The sequence below is a fragment of the Falco rusticolus genome, chromosome 1 (assembly GCF_015220075.1).
Source record: "Falco rusticolus isolate bFalRus1 chromosome 1, bFalRus1.pri, whole genome shotgun sequence".
NCBI lineage: Eukaryota > Metazoa > Chordata > Aves > Falconiformes > Falconidae > Falco > Falco rusticolus.
In genome coordinates this window covers 40,634,194-40,654,560 of record NC_051187.1, presented here as the reverse complement: position 1 = coordinate 40,654,560, position 20,367 = coordinate 40,634,194, and the positions used below count along the sequence as shown (strand labels likewise).

The 20,367-nt window shown below is 41.5% G+C and overlaps 1 protein-coding gene across 2 annotated transcripts; it reads left to right on the top strand.

The window, feature by feature from the left end:
- Positions 1 to 446: 446 nt before the first annotated feature.
- ANKLE2 (ankyrin repeat and LEM domain containing 2) lies at positions 447 to 20,176 on the top strand. Of its 2 annotated transcripts, none has more exons than XM_037376140.1 (13): positions 447 to 510; positions 4,829 to 5,317; positions 6,277 to 6,468; positions 7,722 to 7,915; positions 8,893 to 9,081; positions 9,279 to 9,401; positions 9,779 to 9,845; positions 10,512 to 10,693; positions 12,122 to 12,228; positions 13,107 to 13,300; positions 14,229 to 14,949; positions 15,503 to 15,634; positions 16,677 to 20,176. In XM_037376140.1, the coding sequence occupies exons 2-13, from the start codon at positions 4,840 to 4,842 to the stop codon at positions 16,897 to 16,899; spliced, it is 2,802 nt and encodes a 933-aa protein (XP_037232037.1). In that variant the 5' UTR covers positions 447 to 510; positions 4,829 to 4,839; the 3' UTR covers positions 16,900 to 20,176. The 2 variants fall into 2 exon arrangements, with proteins under 2 accessions (XP_037232037.1, XP_037232028.1); XM_037376131.1 differs by lacking the exon at positions 447 to 510 and adding an exon at positions 552 to 810.
- Positions 20,177 to 20,367: the final 191 nt, after the last annotated feature.

The window sequence follows — 20,367 nt, the reverse complement described above, 5'->3', positions numbered from 1 at the left end:
GTGAAGCAGCTGGCGGCGCAGGTGTGCTGCTCCCGGGAGGCAGGGCGCTCGTAGCCTAGGGGCGGGCTGGCCTGCAGCTGGGAGCGGGCCCGAGCGCCCTGGGGGCTGCCTCCTGCGTGTCTCCCTTCTCTGCCAGCTCGGCCAAGGCCGCTGTGGTGTTTTGAGATTAATGCTTGGAGTGAGCCTTCCTTCGTGCAGGGCTTGTGCGACCTCCCCCGGCTGAGGGGGGCGGCAAGATCCCGCCTGCCCCGTCCCGGTGGCTGCAAAACGTCCCGCCGGCAGCGGGGAGCGGTACCCGGGGGGTAACGGCAAGCCGCTGGGGGGCGCTGAGTGGGCGGCCCTTCGCGCGCCATCGCCCCCTCCCGCCAGGCGCCGGCAGCGGCCCCCCCTTCCCGCCAGCGAGCGCCGCGCGCGGGGCGGTGCCATCCCGTCAGGCAGCGGGGCGGGGCTGCCGCGCCCGCCCGTCAGGCGGCGGCGGGGCGGAGGGACGGAAGCCGGGAGGCCGCTGAGGTACCGTCCCTGCAGGGCGGGCGGGGAGTGCCGGCGTGCGGGACGTGGGCCGGGGCATGGAGCGGTGGGTCGGGGCCGCCGGGGGCTGGGGCTCCCTGTGGGAAGCCGGCTGCGGCCGCTGGCTGGGCTGGGAGCTCTTGGCCGCCTGCGCGGTCATCGGCGCCGTGGGCTGGCTGCTGCGGCTGCTGGAGAGGAGGCCGGGCGGCCGCGAGGCGCCGGCCGCCATCTGCTCCCCGGCCCCGCTCTCCTCCTCGCCGCCGCTCTCTGCGGGGAGCCGGCGCCGCCGTGGGAGCCGCTCAGGTGAGAGACGCGGGGGGCGGCGGGGGGATGCCTCTGGCCCTGCGGGGGGCCCGATCAGCAGCGGGCAGCGGGCCCCGCCCGGCGAGGCCTGCGGCCGCTCGGCCTCCCGCCCCTCCTGCCGCCGCGGCCCGGGCATCTCCCGCGGGCGGAGCTCGGGGCCGGGCCCCGCCACCCCGGGCCCCTTTGTCATGGGCGCCCCCGCGCCCTGCCGGGGCCCGCTCCCGCGGCTGCGAAGGCGCTGTCGCCCCGTTCCTGAGGGATCGGCCTGGTTTCCCCCGCCCTTGCCGCGGCTTTCCCGTAGGTTATTCCGGGTCCGCCTTGCTGGCCCTTCAGCCGCGCAGTCCCTAGCCGTTGGCTAGTTTGGCAACAGGCAGCACAGAGCACCCGATGGCATAGCCACGGCGGCGCTGCCACGGGCAAATCCTGGCAGTCGGGGCACAACCAAAGGCGGGATGCTCTCTCACTTAATTCCTCTCTCGAAAAGAAAAAAAAAACAAACAAAAAGAAGTCTCTTTTGTTACATCACATATTTACTGGAGGATTTAATGAGTAGTGGAATAAAATAACATCACGATCCTTAAAAGTCAGTTGTTCGTTCTCTCGTGGTGGTAGTCTTAATTTTTTTGGAAACAGATTCTGCTGTTTCATGCTGATGTGGTAAGACAAGGGAAAATGCATCTCTTACCCATTCTTCCAGATGTTGATTTGGAAGAAGTCTCAAAAGTGTAGTTGTGAAAGCACTTACTGATGTTTATAAAGCCACTAAAGAAGGTAACTTGTTAGACCTTGTGTGCTGAACCAGAAAAGGTAACTGCATCAGTGGTGGCTGTGCTCTGCATCACTTGAAGTTACATAAAATGCATTTTAAGGTTCAAATAATCAGTTTCTGCACCTGCATGCAGCACATGATTGAAGGACTATCTTAAGACTGGCAGTTGCTCTTTGTCAGGTTTGCAAGCCCTGCCTTTTGTTTTGGACAGATCAGGATAGGTGATGTGGTTAAAAATTAATAAATTTTTATTATCTGTGTCAGCTGAAAACTTGATGTCAGAACACACACATGTTTTGTGAAAATTCTATGTTGTTATTCCAACATTTTCCCTGTTTCTACAGCAAGGTTATTTTAGAAAACTCTCGGCGATAACAGTAGCTCCTAAATCAAAGATTGATTTCTTCACTGTTGGTCTGCTTTGTCATTTCAGTTGTTGATTTAGTTGTGCTTGAGTTACAACGGACACATGAAATAAGTGCTTTTTCTTACATAGATGAGGAAGAAAATCTTAGGTGCTAAGTTCTATCAAAACATGATACCAGAGAAAGCACACTGTCCCGACATTTTTGACTTGACCACAAGCTAAGAAGAAAGATTCTGTGTGTGCCTGTGTATTCTTATGTATGTGAATTACACATATGTAAGGGTCTGCTCTTCGGCAGAATGATGGTGCTGGTTCTGAACCCTAAAAACAGGAGCATGTCCTGAGTTAATTCTTTAAGGTCGTATGTTATGTTGACTCTTGAAGTGTTTTCAGTGGGTTGTTTCTGCAATAAACTCCCTTGCCTCTGATTTTTTTCATCTTTGTTATGTTTTTTTAGTTAAGCAGTCTCAAAGAAAATCCTTACAATAGCAAATTTTGATATTTTTATAATTGACCTCAGGGCCACGTTTTATCCCTTGATTACAACATGCTGGCACCAAATCTATTTTAAAAAAACAGAGGATTAAGAATCCAAAATATGTGAGGAGATCTTTCATATCTCTCTCTGTGGTCTTGTGAGCAAGTCAGATAGTTGTAACAGTGAGGTTGCTTGGAGGTTCAGGAATCATAAGGGAACTAGAATACTCTGGGGAGGTAGCTCAGCAGCATCAGCTGTGGCTTTACTGCAGGTTTTTTTTGTTTTTTTAAGCTGCAATACTCTTCATTTCCCATCATTTCAGTAAGGTTCCTGTTAATATTCGTGAAATATTCAGTGACTGAGGTATGTTCTCTAACCACAAGATGTTTAAAATCGGACAGTCATAAAAAAGAAACAACTCTCAAAGGAAGCAGCCCTCCAAGAAAACAAACCTCCAACTCATGTAACTGTCAAGTTGTAATAATGTTTGAAAACCTACTTGAAGCTTGGTATTAACATATTTTTCCATAGTATTAGAAATGTAATATTTTTGAAGTTAGATTCTAATGAAGATTTTACTTGGTTATATTGACTGTTGCTCAAAGTTATTAAAACTGCTCTTTTACTACTGTATAATAATGTTTAAAACTGCTCTGTGTGTTTGGTTTTTTTAATATGTGAAAAATTTAGTTCTTTACCAGCTTGATCCTTGCGTAATTTAAAAGGCAAAATTGTCATGTCTATTTTGTTGATGTATTTTAGCAATACGTGTGGAAAAATAAAGGATTTTGACTATTTGTGAGGCTATGATGAAGATGCAATTTTTGAATTATTTCTGAGTTTGTACACTGAGACAAAATGAGTAATTAGGATTCAGTACTTGGAACGCTGCATCCCTGCTGTGTTAAGGTGCAGCCATTCACTGTCCAAGCCTCACATTAGTGTCCGAGACCAAGGTTCTTGCCCATCAGAGTGGGTGTTCTGACGTGTTAATGACTGCTCGCACACCCTGCTCATAAAGCAGGAGAGCTCATAAATTATGGTCATTCCTCATAACTGCCAGTGCATCCACAAATGATCTTCTGAGGAAATTTGACTTAAAATTACAGGTGATAATGACTTCCTACCTGGGAGATTGCTTCCTCCCTAACGGAGTAAGATTAGGAGTTCTGTTATTCCAAATCTAACGTGATTAAAAAAATAGAAATCGGTTCATGTGGAAAAGCTGCAAATGTGTGTTCTGGTAGTCTTAAGTCTCATAAACTGAGGCTGAAACCTGGAATTGAAAATAAAGTACTAAAAATGCCATATAAGCCTATCCAAACCAGTATAACCTAGAAAAAGGCTGGTGAGGAAGGAAGGGTCAGTTTAAGGAGGGGGTGAAAGCAGGCTGAAGGAATGTGACAGCCTAGTCGTTCCTGGCCTGAGGCTGTTCTTTCAAACTGGTGTACAGCAGGAAAAAGTCACAGCCTTTGTGGAGACACATGGATGCAGTATCTGATGGAATAACGTTAAAGCTTCCTATGTTCTTGAGCTGCCCAAATCCTGTATTTTTCAGTTGTGTTTTTCACAGTAAGAAATTTTGTGTTGGCATCGCATTGGTTTTAGTATCTTCTTGCTGACCAGTGCACAAGCTGTTAGTGTGTGGATTAGGTGACCTGGGGGACTTCTGGTATCATACCAGGGAGAAGGATTTTCCTTTGAAAATGGAGAAATACTTCTAGCTCCCACTTGTTGTGGGAGAGGGAACTGTGAAAAGATCAGCTGTTCTCGTCTTCTGGTGTTTGCTCTCAAAATGGGGGCTGGGAAACAACATGTTGTGTAAATAGTTCCAGCTTTGTATCATAGCCAGAGGTAGACTCCCATGGTTGCTGCATCATACTTACGCCTTATACTTTTGTCAGGTAGAAGTTCTTATGGAAATAATAGAAAGAGTGTTGTGCTTTTAGCTGTAGGTGTTGCCTAACTGGAATCTCTTACTGGGGCTACCTAGTCGGCATGTTCTTGTATTCCGTGATGTGGACAGATCGTGCCTTTCTTGGCAGGAATCAAGTATTTCTCAGCCTGTCATACATTTTCATGCGTAAATATTCTGGATTGATTTTTGACTTTAAAAGAAATTTGTAAAGGACAAATGAGAATAAAATGTAAACTGTACATATCTTTCAAGTAGTTGTGAGAGGAGGAAAGTAACTCTTGGTGTAAGCCTTACAGCTTAAAAATGTTTTTAATGTGTTGGTTTGAAAAGTATTTTGTCTTCTCTGCAACTGCAATAATCTATTCAGAATCAGAGAAATTGTTATGAGACACTTTTTTCCTTGTTTTTAACACAGTTTTTAAATAGCAGAAAAAAAGTAGTGTTGTTCTTTACAGTTTTTCTCTCTGTCTTTAACCTTTCCTATAGGTGAAATAACAATGGATGCAATATTATCCCGATTGAAGCAGCTCACCCCTGATGAGCTTAGAGAAGAAATTGTAAGAGCAGGACTGAAATGTGGGCCTATTACCTCAACCACTAGGTTTATTTTTGAAAAAAAATTGGCTCAGTCATTGTTGGAGCAGCAAGGAGCGTTGGAGGAAAAAGGATCTGCTGTATCAGAGGAGGCTTCTGGAAATGTCCCATCTGATAGCAGCCAGGCAGAAGCACAAACGGGTTTGAAAACTGTGGCAGTGAATCACAACGGTCATGGAAGCGTTTCCGAAGATGTAGACTTTGGGTACTGTGTAGGTCTGAACCCTCCAGAAGAAGACTCCGTGATGCACACAAACTGTTCAGCTCCGGTCTGTGGAGCAGGATGTATTGATTCACAAATTAGTACTCGGAGCCTGTCCAAAGATCCTCCACTGTTCTATGGTGTTTGTCCGGTTTATGATGACATATTGGCAAGGAATGGTAAATATTCATTTCCTTTATTTCCAACGATAAACATTTTACAATCATGTCTAAATGGGTCTTCTGAGGTGTAGAAACAGTTAAAGACATTCCAGGTGTTCTGCAATAATAGTTGATAGACATGAGGATCCCCTGCTCCGTGTAGCTCAGCTGGAGAAAATTATTTCCTACTGCTACTCTCATAGACAATCCTGTGCCTTTAATCCCTCTCATGAATAAAAAGTAATCCTACAAATAAACAACGGAAGACCTATTTATACTGTCATCAGTTGAAGCTTAAATGATCTTTTCTAACAGATTTTGTACTTTCTTTTCTATCTTCATGTCAAATGCTATCTAGAGGCATCAGTCATTCTTCACATATTGATGAGTACTGCAATAAGGAATTACTAAATTACCTAGTGTCAGTATTACAGTAGTGCATAAAGGATCTTTTACTCTGAGGCAGTGGTAAATATTCTTTCTGATAAAAAGTATATTCAGATATCTTAATTTGAACAAGTTAACATTAATGCAAAAGGAGAGGAAGGAGAAGGATTTGATTAATATCTAAGGTTCTGTGTGGAGGTCTTAATGTTGTGACAGTGGATCACTTACACAGTTGACTGTGGGCGGTAGAACATGGAGAGTAATGCAGGGTGAATAAGCTCTGAGTTTGCATTTCAGTCGGGATGTTAAACACGTGCTTGTTGGAGCTGGCCCATCTGTTCAGAAGGGACATTCAGATACTGATGGGTACAAACAGCCAAACACTGTACACACGTACCACCTGATGTTAGCTGGAGTGTGTAAAATTCTTCTATCCGAGAGAGAAATTTTAGTAGGAGTTTTGATTCTTTTGCCATGTTTGGTAGAGAAACAGTTTGTTGAGGCCAAAGCTGAAAGAATTTTGTAGTCTCTTTCTAGGACCAAATCTGAGATTGTTGGAATAGCTTAACTTTGATTGTACTTTGTTGCAGAGAGAATACATGTTTATGAAGATAAAAAGGAAGCTCTCCAAGCAGTTAAGATGATTAAGGGTTCCCGTTTCAAAGCTTTTTCAAACAGAGAGGATGCTGAGAAATTTGCTAAAGGAATCTGTGATTATTTCCCATCTCCAAGCAAGTCCTCTTTATGTTTGTCTCCAGTGAAAATGGGACCATTTAACAGAGGTAAGTGAGGGTGGTCGTCTGTGTACAGTAGATGCGATATACAGTCTGTTAACTTTTTCTGAGAGAAGCAGCAACAACTTAATAACTAACACACTAGTAACAGCAAAAAATTGCAAGGGTGAAGCATCTTAATAAATGAAGTCCCTTTAGAGTGGTGGTGTTTAAGATAAGCTGTGAACAGATGTTAGATCATAGCTCTAGAGCTTACTCACCACATAAAATTGCTGTATAAATAGATAGGACAACCAATACTTAATTATATTTTTTCTGTGAAATAAGTTAGAAACAGGCAATAAAAAGCATATCTTAATTTTTTTAATTCAGATCTGGTTCTGTTTCTGTATAAAATGATACTGTCACTGGAGAAGTCATCCTTAATGTTAATTGATGTGCTTTTCCAAGAAAGGAGCACCAAAGTCTAGATACAGAAATAAAAAAAAGAAGTATGTTGGAGCCCTGCTATTTCCTTTGTAAAGAACTTCCACAGAAGTAAGTCAGAGCCCCAGCAACCTATGGAAAGACTGCTTTTTGTGTTTTAAAGCATAAGGTTTGGCCTTCAGTGTATGGTTTCTATGGTCTGTGTTACGATGAACTGGTTACTTTTAAAAGCAGTTGTCATTGTTCTGGTTTGCATGAATTCTACACAAAAAGATGTTGCTATTCTTCTAAAACTGAAATGTTGGTAATGGCCTGCATAGATGTGTTGCTTAGTAGTCCATGATTATATTTGGTAGGATTTGATTTTACTCATGGACTTCAGGTTTTTCAGGTTTAGTAAGACACTGATAAAATTGCACAGTATATTAAAACTGTACTTAATTGTTAAGTCAGTTCGTGAGTTCAGAAGTAAAATGGTAAACACTGATCATATTTCACAGTGTTCCCAGTAGCTAAAAGGACTCAGTAGTCATAGAACTGCAAAAGCAGTTTTAATATTCAGAAAATTCTTATTTCTTGTTGAATTTTGCTTTTAAGTTTGGATGGAAGCAAGTTGGTAACTAAAATTCACTAGTCCTTACTGAAGTCTGAAACAGTTTTACAAGATGATTAAGTTATATTCTCCTCCCTCCCTATTACTAACTACTAGTATTTTTAAATGTCTTGTCATTGGCCTCAATTTTTTTTACCTCTGTACATTAAAGAGCCCAAAGTTAATACATATTTTAGATTAAAAGCTTATTTTTTGTCTGGGCATGAAAATAGTGATCACTGAGAAGAATGTATCTAGAAACATGTTACTTGTGTTTTGATAGATGGCTTGTGCTCCCCCGAGACTGAAACTGCTAACAAGGAGAGAGCCAACAGTTACAAAAGTCCACGTACTCAAGATCTTACTGCTAAACTTCGGAAAGCTGTCGAGAAAGGAGATATAGCAACGTTTTCAGAACTTATTTGGAGTAACCCGCGCTATCTGATTGGGTCGGGAGACAATCCAACAGTTGTACAGGTAAAAAAACTAAAATGGAAAACCCCAGTTTCTGGTTTAGTGACTCAGCTTTGAGGCCTGACAAGCAGAACTGGAAGGAATGTTGTTTCCTACTCTTCCTTCGGGATACCTTGTCTCCCCTAGTGCAAAGTTTCTGACTGTTCATTGATAGTAGGTGAAAGCTAAGAGAAACACGGCAGTTATCTGTCTTGGGTAAGTCACCCATCATAACTGAGAGCTGGCTTTGCCTCAGAAGAGCTAAAGACTCTAAGTATGCAATTCTTTAGGGGAAGAATAGTTTTATCCAGTAGTGAAAGAATACTCTTGTCTTCATGCAGTATTGATCTCCTCCAATAAACAGAATAATTGTAAGGAACGGGGCAGTGCTTAGGCTGTAACGAGGTGTTCCTACAGCACTGCCTACCTAAGCACCACCGTTCCACTTCAAAACGTGCTCTGCATCTGCAGTCCACCTGTAAGGTATTGGTCCGTAGACGCTGGCGATCTTACTTTGACAAATGACTTCTATCAGACCAGCTTTGTGAAGCTGTTGGAATTTTGTATGCAGTACGTTACAGCAAACTGGATTTGATGTATACACACCCATTTTCCTGCTGTTTTTGCACATTGAACTTCTGATCTCCTTTTATTCTGCGCTATTTTAATATAGCTTTTTTGCCACATTTTTTTCCCAAGATGTGAAAAAAAGGACTATAGCTGCGTGTAAAAATAATTTTGTTAATTGTAAGAATAATGTAGGTATAAAAATGCATGTCTTTACGATATCATATAATTCACTGTTATGTGAATAGTTCTGAACGTAGTTTTGTAAATATCTTTTCCTGATAAAATATTAAGAAACAAAAATGTAAATGAAAGACTCATTGTGGGAACCTTTGTATTTTCACTGTTAAATCAGTTAAGCGTATGGGTGTAAGAAAGCTGTTTAGATTTCAGTTCATTCTAATGTTTGCCTTTTTTTTTTTTTTTTTTTCCAGGAAGGGTGTCGGTACAATGTCATGCATGTTGCTGCCAAGGAGAATCAACCTGGTATCTGCCAGTTATTACTGGACACTTTGGAAAATCCTGAATTTATGCGACTTATGTATCCAGATGATAATGACACTATGTTGAAGAATCGCATCCAGTATATTGTTGACCTTTACCTTAATACACCAGATAAAATGGTAAGATTTGAATATTTGCCAGTTTATTAATATTATGGAAACAACTGGAAGGTGTTAAGGATGCGTAAGGGAGAAGAAAAGAGAATAGAAGGGGACATTTCATTTATGAGTTTTGTGGGTCTCAAAATAAAATACGTGGGATTGACTTTATCATGATTCCAAGTGCATGTGAATTTCTCCCTTTTTCCCCTCTGCAGGGATTTGATACTCCACTGCATTTTGCCTGCAAGTTTGGGAATTTGGACGTTGTTAATGTGCTTACCTCACACCCCGCTATTGTAAAAAATCCAAGAAACAAGTATGATCAAACTCCAGCAGAAGTAAGTCTCTCCATGTCCACAACAACCCCCCAAATGTTATGCCTAATCAATATTTTTCAAGTTCAAACATACTGCCTGTTGTTGATAGAAGGCTTGTAGTAAGACACTAGTGTCATCATTAGACTGTAAATCTTTGATTAACATTAAAAATATTTTATGTTAATTGTGTCTGGAGAGAAGTTCTAGATTTTATGATTCACTGCCTTTTCTTGACAGCATACATTTTATGGATGTGGATATATATTAGTGGTTTGTTCTGCTGCACATTAGAAGTACTGGGTAGGGGCCAGTAACGGGACTATTCAAAAAGAACACACATTGCAATTGATTTGAGATTGATGTCTTATGCTTTTTTAACAAACAAATTATATTAACAGGTCGTTTGTGAAAGAAGCAAGAATAAATCTGCAGAATTGAAAGAAAAACTAAGAGAATACTTGAAAGGTCTGTATTCAGTGTGTTGTACTGTATCAGGCCTGTATTTTGCTCTTGGCTGTCTTCTGTTTGCTTTCTGTAGTGTTCCTGGCTGTAAATGGTGCTACTGTACAGTGCTGTGAAAACCAAAGAGGAGCTCTAAAACTGACAAGGGACCTAAAACTTTTTGTCTTGTAAACTACGTGGCCAGAGCCCTTCCTGTGTGGTCACGAGGTTATCCTCATGGCTCTGTGGTGTAGGCACGGCCCTTATTTTGTTCCGCCAGCCTGAAGCAGAAAGTTCAATCTAAAAGCAAACAAAAGACCTTTACAGAGCACGAGATTTATTTGCCCACGCTGGGGAGTCGTGTAATTTCTGTGACACAGAACTTCTCGCTGTTTTGTCATGTGTGGGTTTAGGCATTTGCAAAAGCAGGTTTTGAAATTTGTTGAAGACCCTTAGCGAAGGGATATATGGATCACTGCAGGTATTTTTGTATTTGAGAGGAAAGGGAGATGTACTAAAATACAGTCTGTAAGCAAGCAAGCAATATTGAAACAGTGAGTTTGAATTACAAGTAGTTTTATTCATGAAATAAAGTCAGATGCTTAAGCGCACGGTGTATTGATATTCTAGGAAGAAGCAGCAGGCTAATGTAGCAAAGTTCTTAAGAAAGTTTTGTATTATTTATTTTAGGTCGATACTACGTACCACTGTTGAGAGCAGAGGACAATTCCTCAGCTCCTGTAATAGGTGCGCCGTGGTCACCCGATCAGATAGATGACAGCCCCCAGAGAACTTTACCTAAATATACTGGCAGCCCCAAAGACCCAGTGTTGTCGATAAGAGCTTTCGCAGGCCCCATGAGCCCCTCAAAGGTAAGGAGAGAGCTTTGTACGACTCTTAATGCCTATTTTTATCCTTTTTATTAATGAAGAACCATTAGAAGATCCACGCATGGTTCATTGTGTGGTGTAGTTTGCTCCTGTTACAGATTTTGGAGCCCTTTTTCTTGAAGAGGTGGATCTTCCTATAGAGAAGGAGACACACAGAAACGTGTAAATATATTTTATTGCTGAAAACAGAAACCTCTGGTATCAAAAAGAAAGTTGTTTTCTTTTTCCTATTGGAATCTATTCAAAGAGCACTCTTTGACAGACCTTTCATTGTCTTACAGATAATTGCTCTAACTTGCTAATCTGAAACAAAGGCTTTCCATGTGGCTACGAAACGGGTTTAAAAAATTCTTGACTATGTCTTTATCTCATTTCTAGAAATTGACATTGGATGTTAGAAGCAGTTTATCACCTCTGTTTGTTGAATTAATATATTTTTCTAAATGGGAAAACTGATGACCAGGTAGTAGGTGTTGGGGTGGTTTTGGAAAAGTATTGATTCTGTAGTAGAAAAGCAAACCCTTCCATTTTTAGGAAGGATACTTAGATACCAGTTAAATCCATTATAAACTTACAGGCATTCTTTGACTCCTTTGTTTAATATGAACATGCGGGAAGTATGACAGCTTTAGAAAAGGTGAATAAATGCAGTTGAGGACTTCCGATCGACTGATGCTTGAATTCTTCAGGACTGAGTTTTACCAAATTGCTTAATGCTTTTTCTTCTAAATGAGCTTGTTTGTCAATTCTCTGTTCACCTGACAGAAGTGTAAATAAATTTTATGCTCTGAAAAATTTTACTTAGGATGCAAACAGTGCATGATTTTGATTGCTGACAGATACTTTTAATGTCTGAATGTAATTCTTAGTCATTATTGCTGATTCTTGTCATAGAGAGTTTGGGAGTTTGCAAAAATCCATTAGTTGACTCCCTTTAGGAGGTCAAATTCAAACTTGGAAATAGCCAGAAAAAAAATTCTAATAATGGCAGTAAGCCTGTGGAATTAAATATATACATATAAAAATAATACCTTTGCATCCTAGAAACCAGTGACCATGGCAAAATTACAAGACATACTTCTGTTTTCTGCTGTACACAAATTAAAACCAGGCAGCATTGGCATCTGTACAGTTTACTTTAAGATGGCTTTACGTTATGGTATTACTCTTTTAATAAGTAGTTATGAGATCAAAGTAACCAGTAATACTGGGAGGAGTAACTTTAGATCCAAGATGAGATTTTTCATAGCTAGAGTTGAGCAATACTTGTGGCAGAACTTCAGTTGTTTAGATGAGGATGGCACACAGCTATATGTCTTCTAGACCTATAGGCAGACATTTAGCCAGCACTGAGTTAACTTCATATTCTGTGGGGGTAGGTTTTTTTAATTATTTCTGGTTTTTTTAAAGGCTGAAGAATTTCGCAGGCTTTGGAAGACTCCACCTCGAGAGAGAGCTGGCTTCTTTCATAACGTCAAGAAATCTGATCTGGAGAGGGGTGTCGAAAGAGTTGGAAGGTATCTAAAAGAGTATCAGTATGAAAAATTAGCAACAGTGCAATTGCAAAGACAAATTGCAGTGCAAGAGCAAAAGACTTGTGCTGAGAGTACAGTTACTGCTTACCGATCAGTATCTTGGGGCAAAAGTTACTGGCAGAAATACTTTATGAAGTATATTGTAGTTGGATTTTAACTGTGTTTTTGTGTAAACCAAATGGCTACAATGTGAGACCTAGCTTTATTTCCAAAGCTGAGAAAGCTATTTTAACTGTTACTGATGGTGGGTATAGATAGCTTTTCTCAAACATGGACTTGTAAAATGATGCATAGCCTACTTTTGCTGTCAAATCGAGAGGTTGTCAAAAAGTGCAGAACAAAAAGATCCTAATACCAGTGTGCTGGTCTGTGAAGCTGTGTGTTGTGGTATGTGTCCTTGCTGTTAAAATACCGTGTATCAGCAAGACACAGAAAAAACATACTTTCTTAAAAGCAGATTAGAGTTCTTCCTTTAAAAGAACTGCTCATGTCTTCCTACCTTCTCCCATTCCCACATAGAAAAAGCTACCGAATGGAGAATCGGTCACATTACGCCTGCATCAGTGGGGGTTCATCTCCAGCTGATGTTTAGATAGTCAGCTTGAAAATAGCAATATGTGTGGTGTTAAGTGTAAGAATAGTAGATTAAATTTGAGCAATGTTCTAGAAGGAACCAGATGATACTGTGTTTGCTAAGGATGTGTACATGGCTTTTGTAGACTGTTGATTGTTGCGAAATTGTGTTGCCTAGTTGCACGTTTGTACTCCTATTAATAGCCGATAATATGTGTTCAGAAAAGTTATTGTCAAACTAATAATTATGTCTTCACAAATGATTCGTTTTATTTTATTTATTGCAGGGAGTTAGCTCATGAACTGGGGTTCCCGTGGGTTGAATACTGGGAATTTCTGGGCTGTTTTGTTGATCTGTCTTCCCAGGAGGGGTTGCGAAAATTAGAAGAGTACCTGAGTCATCGGGAAATGAGCGAAAAGGCTCAGCAAGAAACAGGGGAAAATGAAACCTGCAATAGATATAAAACTCCACATCCTTCTGGTAAGAAAAGGGAAAATGCTATAAACAACAGGTTGTACCTAGGGAGAAGAGGGAGCAAAAAAGCACGGTGCCCAGGGGAAGTAGTATTTCCCTGTTGTGGTTGCTGTTATTAATGTTATCCAAACAGCCTGATTGTGCTATTGAAAAAGTAGCTAACAACACTGCGAATGCAGGAGGATTAGAACAGACCTCGTTAGATGTTCTTTATCTTTCATACAAAGTACTTCATTTGACTGTAGCCCCCAGATGAAATTTCTGTAAGGAAGCCTCTATCTTCAGTATGTCTTTACTCAGAGCACTTGGGAATTTGTCTTGAGTATAGAATTTTGTAATCCACAAATATGGAATAAATAACTTGTTAAAATAAAAGAGTAATTCTTTATAGCTGAGGGTGAAAGACACACTGAACAAAATCCAGGAAAGCTTTTTAGGCCACTGCTTGCCATGTGTTTATGGAAGGCACACGCTAGTCCCCAATCTTTGTGCTCCTTCTCTCCTGTGCGATTCTGGATCTGAAGGGGCTCTGGTTCCGGGATAAACCTGGCCTGCCAGGACCCTGAAGGATAGTCATCGGGCTCGTCGTCAGCCTTTGTGCTTTGAACGAGATACAAACTTAAGCTGTTCTGGACTAGTACCATTTTCCTGCTCTATTCTGCTTCATCATGACTTTGTCCTTTGTTGCTGGTGAAGGACTGAGGTGGGGAGTGTAGGAAATACAGTTCTCAGATGGATATAAAAGGTTATTTGCAAAAAAGGTAGAGCCATAATGCTGTCATTTTGCATTTGTAGCTTTAGTTAGGTTAGTTCATGCTGTTGTGTAAAAAATGTAGAAAGGGCTTCAAGAAATAGCGTAAAGCGTCCTACTTTATTTGATTGGCGTTCTGTTGAAAGTCTTTTTATGTGTTGCTCTTCTTAAAATTGTTTACAGGCAAGAGTAAAAAGTGCTGCAATTCTATTTCTGTTGGCGCATTTTTGGATGAGGAGGATGATGACATGAGCTTAGAAGAAATTAAAAACAGACAAAATGCAGCACGGAATATCAGCCAACCTATTGTGTCCAAAGAACCCAGCATTGACGCTATTGGAGATGCTGAGTGCGATATCTTGTCGATGGAGCGTACAGCAAACATCATAGAGACGTCGGACCACCCCAGGCACTATGAAAAGGCAGCTTCTTCCAGCAAAAATGGATTTTGTAATCCTGTGTCCAGTGAAAGGGTAATTAGTGACAGAACGAATTTGCATGATGGAGATGAATGCTGTGTGTTACCTGTTTGCAATTTAATGTCAGAATTTCAAAGCCTGTCGTTCCAAGAACAAGAGGGTGCTGGAGAAGCCAATAAAATGGCTGGAAAAACTGAGCACAAGAGAATTCTGGCTGAAGGAATGAGTCAGGTGAGAATGCCCAAGGACCATCTGGATAAGACCTGCTATGCAGTTTCTCCGGCAAGTTCTGAGCCAAGTGTTACAGGTGAACCTGGAGAGACCAAGCTAAGGACAGAACAGAGAATACCACTAGAGGAGAGACTGTCCGTGGAATCTGGAATTCGGACTAACGAGGCACAACAACGTCAAGAACTTTCTTCCCAGAAATTTATTTTGAAGGTTTCATCCACAAATGACAATCCTAAGCAGTCATTCCTGCTCGGGTAAGAATTGTCTGCCTTAACATTTATTTGCCTTTTGGTTTCTGTATGCAAAACACAATGTTTTTTATATCATTAACAGCAAGGTTGAGATGATGGGATACTAAGCAACACTAGGTGCGCTCAGCCTTGAATGATCATCTTAAATGCTTCACTGCTTGTACAGTGGCTTGTACAGTTCTCTTGCAACTAGGTAACTGAATACATTCTCTAAAACAGGAGAAGAAAAGTCTTTGTTACCAAACAGTTTCAGTTAGCTTTGCTGTTTACCGTTCATCCGACAGGCTAGTGACTTCGGGATGAGCCTGACTTAGAGTAACAAAGTGTTTACTACACTCTTGGGATATCCTCAGATTAAATTTTCAGAACTTCTATTTTATGAGACTGCTGTCTAATAACGGAGAGTCATTTATGTGTGGGCCTGCAGGAAAAAGTTCATAGAGAAACTGCTTATGGAGGAGCACAGGCAATTTGTTTGCTTATATCAAAAATAAATGTTTTGGGTTTGGGATGTTTTTATGGCCTGAACAAATCCATAGTTCTCTTTATATTCTAGGGAGTGGCCGTCGAAGCTGGACAGCGATGTCTTCGCAGCCATAGAAGCAGTAGAGATTGATCCACAGAAATACCCGACCATTTTCAAATGGAAACAAGCAGTGGAGTCGTACTCCTCCTCTGACAGGCAAAGGTATTTCCGCAAATTCAGTCGAATGAGTTGAAATAAAATCTTCAGCGGGTCAGCTGCAGAACGTTGCTCACAAACCCCTTGTTTTAAATATTCAACTCTTGTTAGCTATTCGTGGTGCCAAGGCTTGCTCGGTCAGGCCCCGTACGCTGTCAGTGCTACCTCTGCCACAGGCAAAGTGACACCCGAGAGTGCTCCGTGTGTCAGGTTTTGACTGCAAAAGTGAGATCTAACAGTAGATACCAGCAAGTCTCTCAAGAGACAGTTATTTTCAAAAGCTTTTCAATAAGCTGTGTGAGTGCATGTCTTTCATAGCTGGGGGTGGGGTGGGGTTTTTTTACCTATTTTTAAAACCCTTGTAAAATATCTTCAGTTTATAGCATGTTTTCTGTGGTGGCTCGTCTTAAGAAATTGCCTCACTTATAAAAGAAAGAACTGATGCTAGAATCAGCCTTTGGTTATTCTGCATTCTTTATTGTCTTAGTTGTCTTGTTCAAGATAAGATTTAGAGAAAAAAGAAAGTTTTTTATAGAAAAGTGTTTTTAATTTAACAAAGGAAATACTTTGCTTTTGAATAAATTTTAGATACTATTTCTCATTGACTTAAGAAAAGCCTGACACTTAATATACAGAAAAATGGTATTACTGCTGTGGCACCCGAACACCGATACTATTTTTAAAAGGCGAGGGGAAGTCGCACTCAGCCACAGCAGCAGCTGCACGCGGACCCAGGTCAGGTCAGCTTCGGCCGCGATGCCCTTTTCTAAAGGGGGCGGTGGACTAAAATTGACCCGTTGCTTCACAAGCGCCCCTTCTTTTCTTAACGGTTATTTTGGGGCAAATGACGTCTTACTGACGAGGGAGCATGTCTGCATGTAACACCGTGCGCTGTCGCTGGTTCTTCTTGGACCCATCTCTTATCAGTTAAGATTTTCCCCTGCTGGTGCATTATTTCTGAGGTCCACCAGCGGTACTGAGCAAAAGCACTGCTCTCCTTATTGCAGCTTTCTTATCAAAACACAAAACGGCTTCTCGTTTCTTTCAGTTGGCCAAGTCCAGCGCTGAAGGCAAGATTTAAGTCCCAAACCATGGCTGCTGGCCTTCCACATGCTTCAGGAAGAAACAGCCCCGTACCAGGAAGTCCAGGAAAATACAGCAGTGCCGCCTCGTTCTCTGCAGACCCTGGGAGTCCCGGGCGCTACAGTCCGGCTTGTGTCAACCACAGGCTGTTAAAACTGCGCCATTTTTCAGAGCCTCCTGCCCACTGAAATACAATTCATCTTCCTGGAACTTCAATTATATTTTCATTGTTAGAGTGGAGGAAAAAACGACAATGTTACTGAAGTGACATGAGGTTTGTATTTGGCTATTTATTTTTCCTCAATTGAGGACAACTGTATGTTAAAAAAAAAAAAAAAAAAGAATATATGTCTTTATGCCATATTCAGGATAGATTACTGGTGATACGCAAGAAGTTAGCGACAGTCAGTGCAGTTGTCCAGTAGCTATGAATTAACCCTTGTTGCCAGTAAGGCAACCTTTCCCTAGAAATGGTGGTATTTACTGTCACCAGTTGTCATTATCGTGATGAACCCGTTAGCCCTCAATTGTGTTTCTTCTGCTTGGACAGTCTGGAGGGAGCACCGCACCAGCGCAGGGAGATCCTACGGAGGGAGCTGAGGGCAAGAAGTAAAATGTTCTTCCACTTGCAGGGGGAATGCTCAAGGTGAAAAGCCTGAAACAAAGCCTGGGCGAGGAGGTGACCCATTTCCAGTGCTGAGTGCGAGTGTGAAAACCTGTGTGTAAACAAGGGCAGTGGTCAGAGCCAGCAGGGCGGGCAGACAGTGGAATACACACACACACACACACGCAGTTACATACATGTGTGTACATATGCATATATTTACACAGAAATCCTTCAGTCTTTGCTTGTTCTGAGGATGTTAAAAATGCCGTGATATACTGAGTGCTTTAGTAAAGGGGCACTATAGAAATGACTAGTATTCCTTTAAATGTTAGTTTGAAGATTAAAAAATATGTAAAAATTAGCTGGTCTTTTTCCCACAGAAGCTTTTAACATTAGCAGATTTTAATAGTTATTACACAGAAGCACATCAGCAATAATTTCAGTGAATTTACCAGCAAGATACCTTAACGGTCCTTTGTAATATCTTAGTGGTAGTGACCCATGATGTGGGTCCTTATTTCCTGGCTGTAAAGAGAGAGAGGAGTAAGGACTAAAAATATTTTTATTGAAATCTAAGCTTTTACTATGTCTCTAGTCTTGATGTGGTAATGAGTTTTTGTTACAGCAGTCAATAATTTTATTCTTTAGCCTTCTGTAAGAATGACTTGTTTCGACAGCACGATGCTGAGAGTGAGGAACTCGTTTCAAAACTCAAAGAGTTTTCCATGGCAAGCTTGCAAGGCAGCTGCCAGAAACAGAGGTCTCGGGTGTTGATAGCTCTTTAGTAAAAAAAAAAAAAAAAAAAAAGAAAAAAAAAAAAAAGAAAAAAAAAAAAGAAAAACCTATCAATGGTTACAAGGTAAATCTGAGGAGAAAATGAGAATGTGCCGAGGCTGTGCTGGTAAGAAGGGCTGGGTTTGCAGTCGGGGCTGGCACACGGTACGCGAGGGAGCCCGCAGCCGCCCTGGGTGCCGCTGGGGCAGTGGGGCAGGCGGCCCGTTCCCAGCGCTGATGGCCTGATGGCCGTTGCATGCTGCAGTGACTCTCTACACAAACTGCACACCATTCAGTAGGTTCCTGATTTGGTACAAACCGAAAAAACTGCACTTAATGCTTTTGCAGGCTTAATAGTGCCTTTTGTAACATAATTTTTTAATTAGATTTTTGTTCTTTTCAAAGTTTTTTAGAAAAAAAAAAGTGGCATCCACTTACTAAGGGCACATAAAATACAGTTTTTCTCTGGGCTTTCTGAACGGAATGTATTTTCATGTGTGTGTCTCTCTCTCTAAGTTTGATTATTTGGTGCGATAGCTCTCCGCTGTGGGAGAGCATTCCTATTTTAGAAATTATTCTTTTTAAAAAAGGCTTACTTAGCTCTTTATAATTAAGCCTATTTCCAATGAGCTGGACATTAGAAAGAGCTCCTTTACACAAATGACTGTCATTCAGTGATATTCCAGACAACTGGCTGGGGGTGCAGGGGAGGGGGGGGGGGTGTCATTCTTTAAGAGAAAAACAACCAGCCCAACCGTAACTGCTGTGTTACCAAGTGTATGGGCTTTTTCGTAAGGGTTTTATTTGGTCAGGGGTTTTTGATGCAGCAGGTGCTGTAGTCTTGAACAACTTTTTTAGCTCCCAAATTCCTACAGTTTTACTTTAAAGGGTTCGTGGTTTTTTTCCTTTGGTTTTGGGGATATTTTTTTTTTAGTTTAGTTTCGTAATTTTTAATAATTTAATGTAAATTATATTTTTGTCATTCTGGAGAAATCAGTCCTATGATGAATAATTGCCTAATACCATGTTAAAGCCAAATCCGTGTGGTAGGGAAGTTGCTGTGCATGCAGCTGCCGTTTTCCACCTGGGTCCCTCAGCTGTCACACGGCACCTTTGCCCTTTTGATTGAAGTTTGTTACAGAGCCAGGAGCCTGATATTAGCACTCTAGTACTTTGTCCTTTTTTACCGTTATTATGCTTTGCTTTCTTTTTTTAATATTTAAATGTATAATACTGGTATGTACATGGACAGACACACACAACCCCACCCCTCCACCCCCCCAGCACCACCACCAGGCCCTTGCCTTTCACTTTGTAAAAAAACTTTGGTTTTGGTTTGGTCAAGGAATTTTTTTTTTTTTTTAACTGTGTTATATAACGTGCATTAGTCCAGCTGTATTGCATCCTAACAATAGATTTACTTCAGCTATTAAAAAAACCCCAGCAATTTATGTAGCTATTTGATTGTTCATGATTGCAAAGAAAGCTCTTCCAGGCCGAGCCTGTGGAGAAACTAAATCACATTGATATTGCCTGAATTGTTTTCTTGGCCAAAAGCTCACTTACAAAGGTGCAGGAGGTTAGTTGCGTTGGGGTTTTTTTTAGTTAGCTAAGTGTCATGTTAAAAATACAGAGTTACCCTGCTTTCTATTAAAAAATAAATTAGTAGCTAAAAGTGGCACACTGGTTAGTGTATAGGCGTGGTGCTAAGTAGTTGGGTTGACACCATGACTCTAATTTGTCAAATCACTAATTTGCCCAGGCCTTACTGACACAAATGCAGCGTGTGTGTGTGTGCACAGTGATTATGCCACTGAAGAATAGTCTCAATATGTTTGAGATGGGAAGTCACAATACTGTAAAAGTTATGTATGTACTTAATTTTACATTTCATACTTCCCTCCTACAACTGAAGTGTCACGGGAAGTGTTGTTAATGTCTGTACATGTGCAAAGAAGTGTCGTGTCCCCTCCGGCTACCCACTGATAACCTACCTGCTGGGGGGTGGGGAGTAGAGGGCTGTGTATGTGAGCAGATATGTGTATGCACACACACAAATAAAAATGCACAGAATTTTCATCTTACTATCTTTGGTGCGCCTGTTGCACGGGGTGGTAAGTGACACAGGCCTGTAACTCCTCTCTTGTACACGTTTTCTGTAGATGCTGCTGAACTCTGAGCTGGCTACTACCTCACGTTTACATTTCAGGTACTTGGGAGCAGAAAGGACAAAGCTGGTAAATGACCGGTGGGCTGCCAAGGCCCTGGGCCAGCA

What these genes read in the sequence shown, in the direction of transcription:
- ANKLE2 (XM_037376131.1), top strand. Translation starts at nt 567, where the DNA reads ATGGAGCGGTGGGTCGGGGCCGCCGGGGGCTGGGGCTCCCTGTGGGAA. An exon ending in CCGCCGTGGGAGCCGCTCAG is followed by an intron (nt 811 to 4,828) that starts GTGAGAGACGCG and finishes CCTTTCCTATAG; the next exon opens with GTGAAATAACAATGGATGCA. An exon ending in TGACATATTGGCAAGGAATG is followed by an intron (nt 5,318 to 6,276) that starts GTAAATATTCAT and finishes ACTTTGTTGCAG; the next exon opens with AGAGAATACATGTTTATGAA.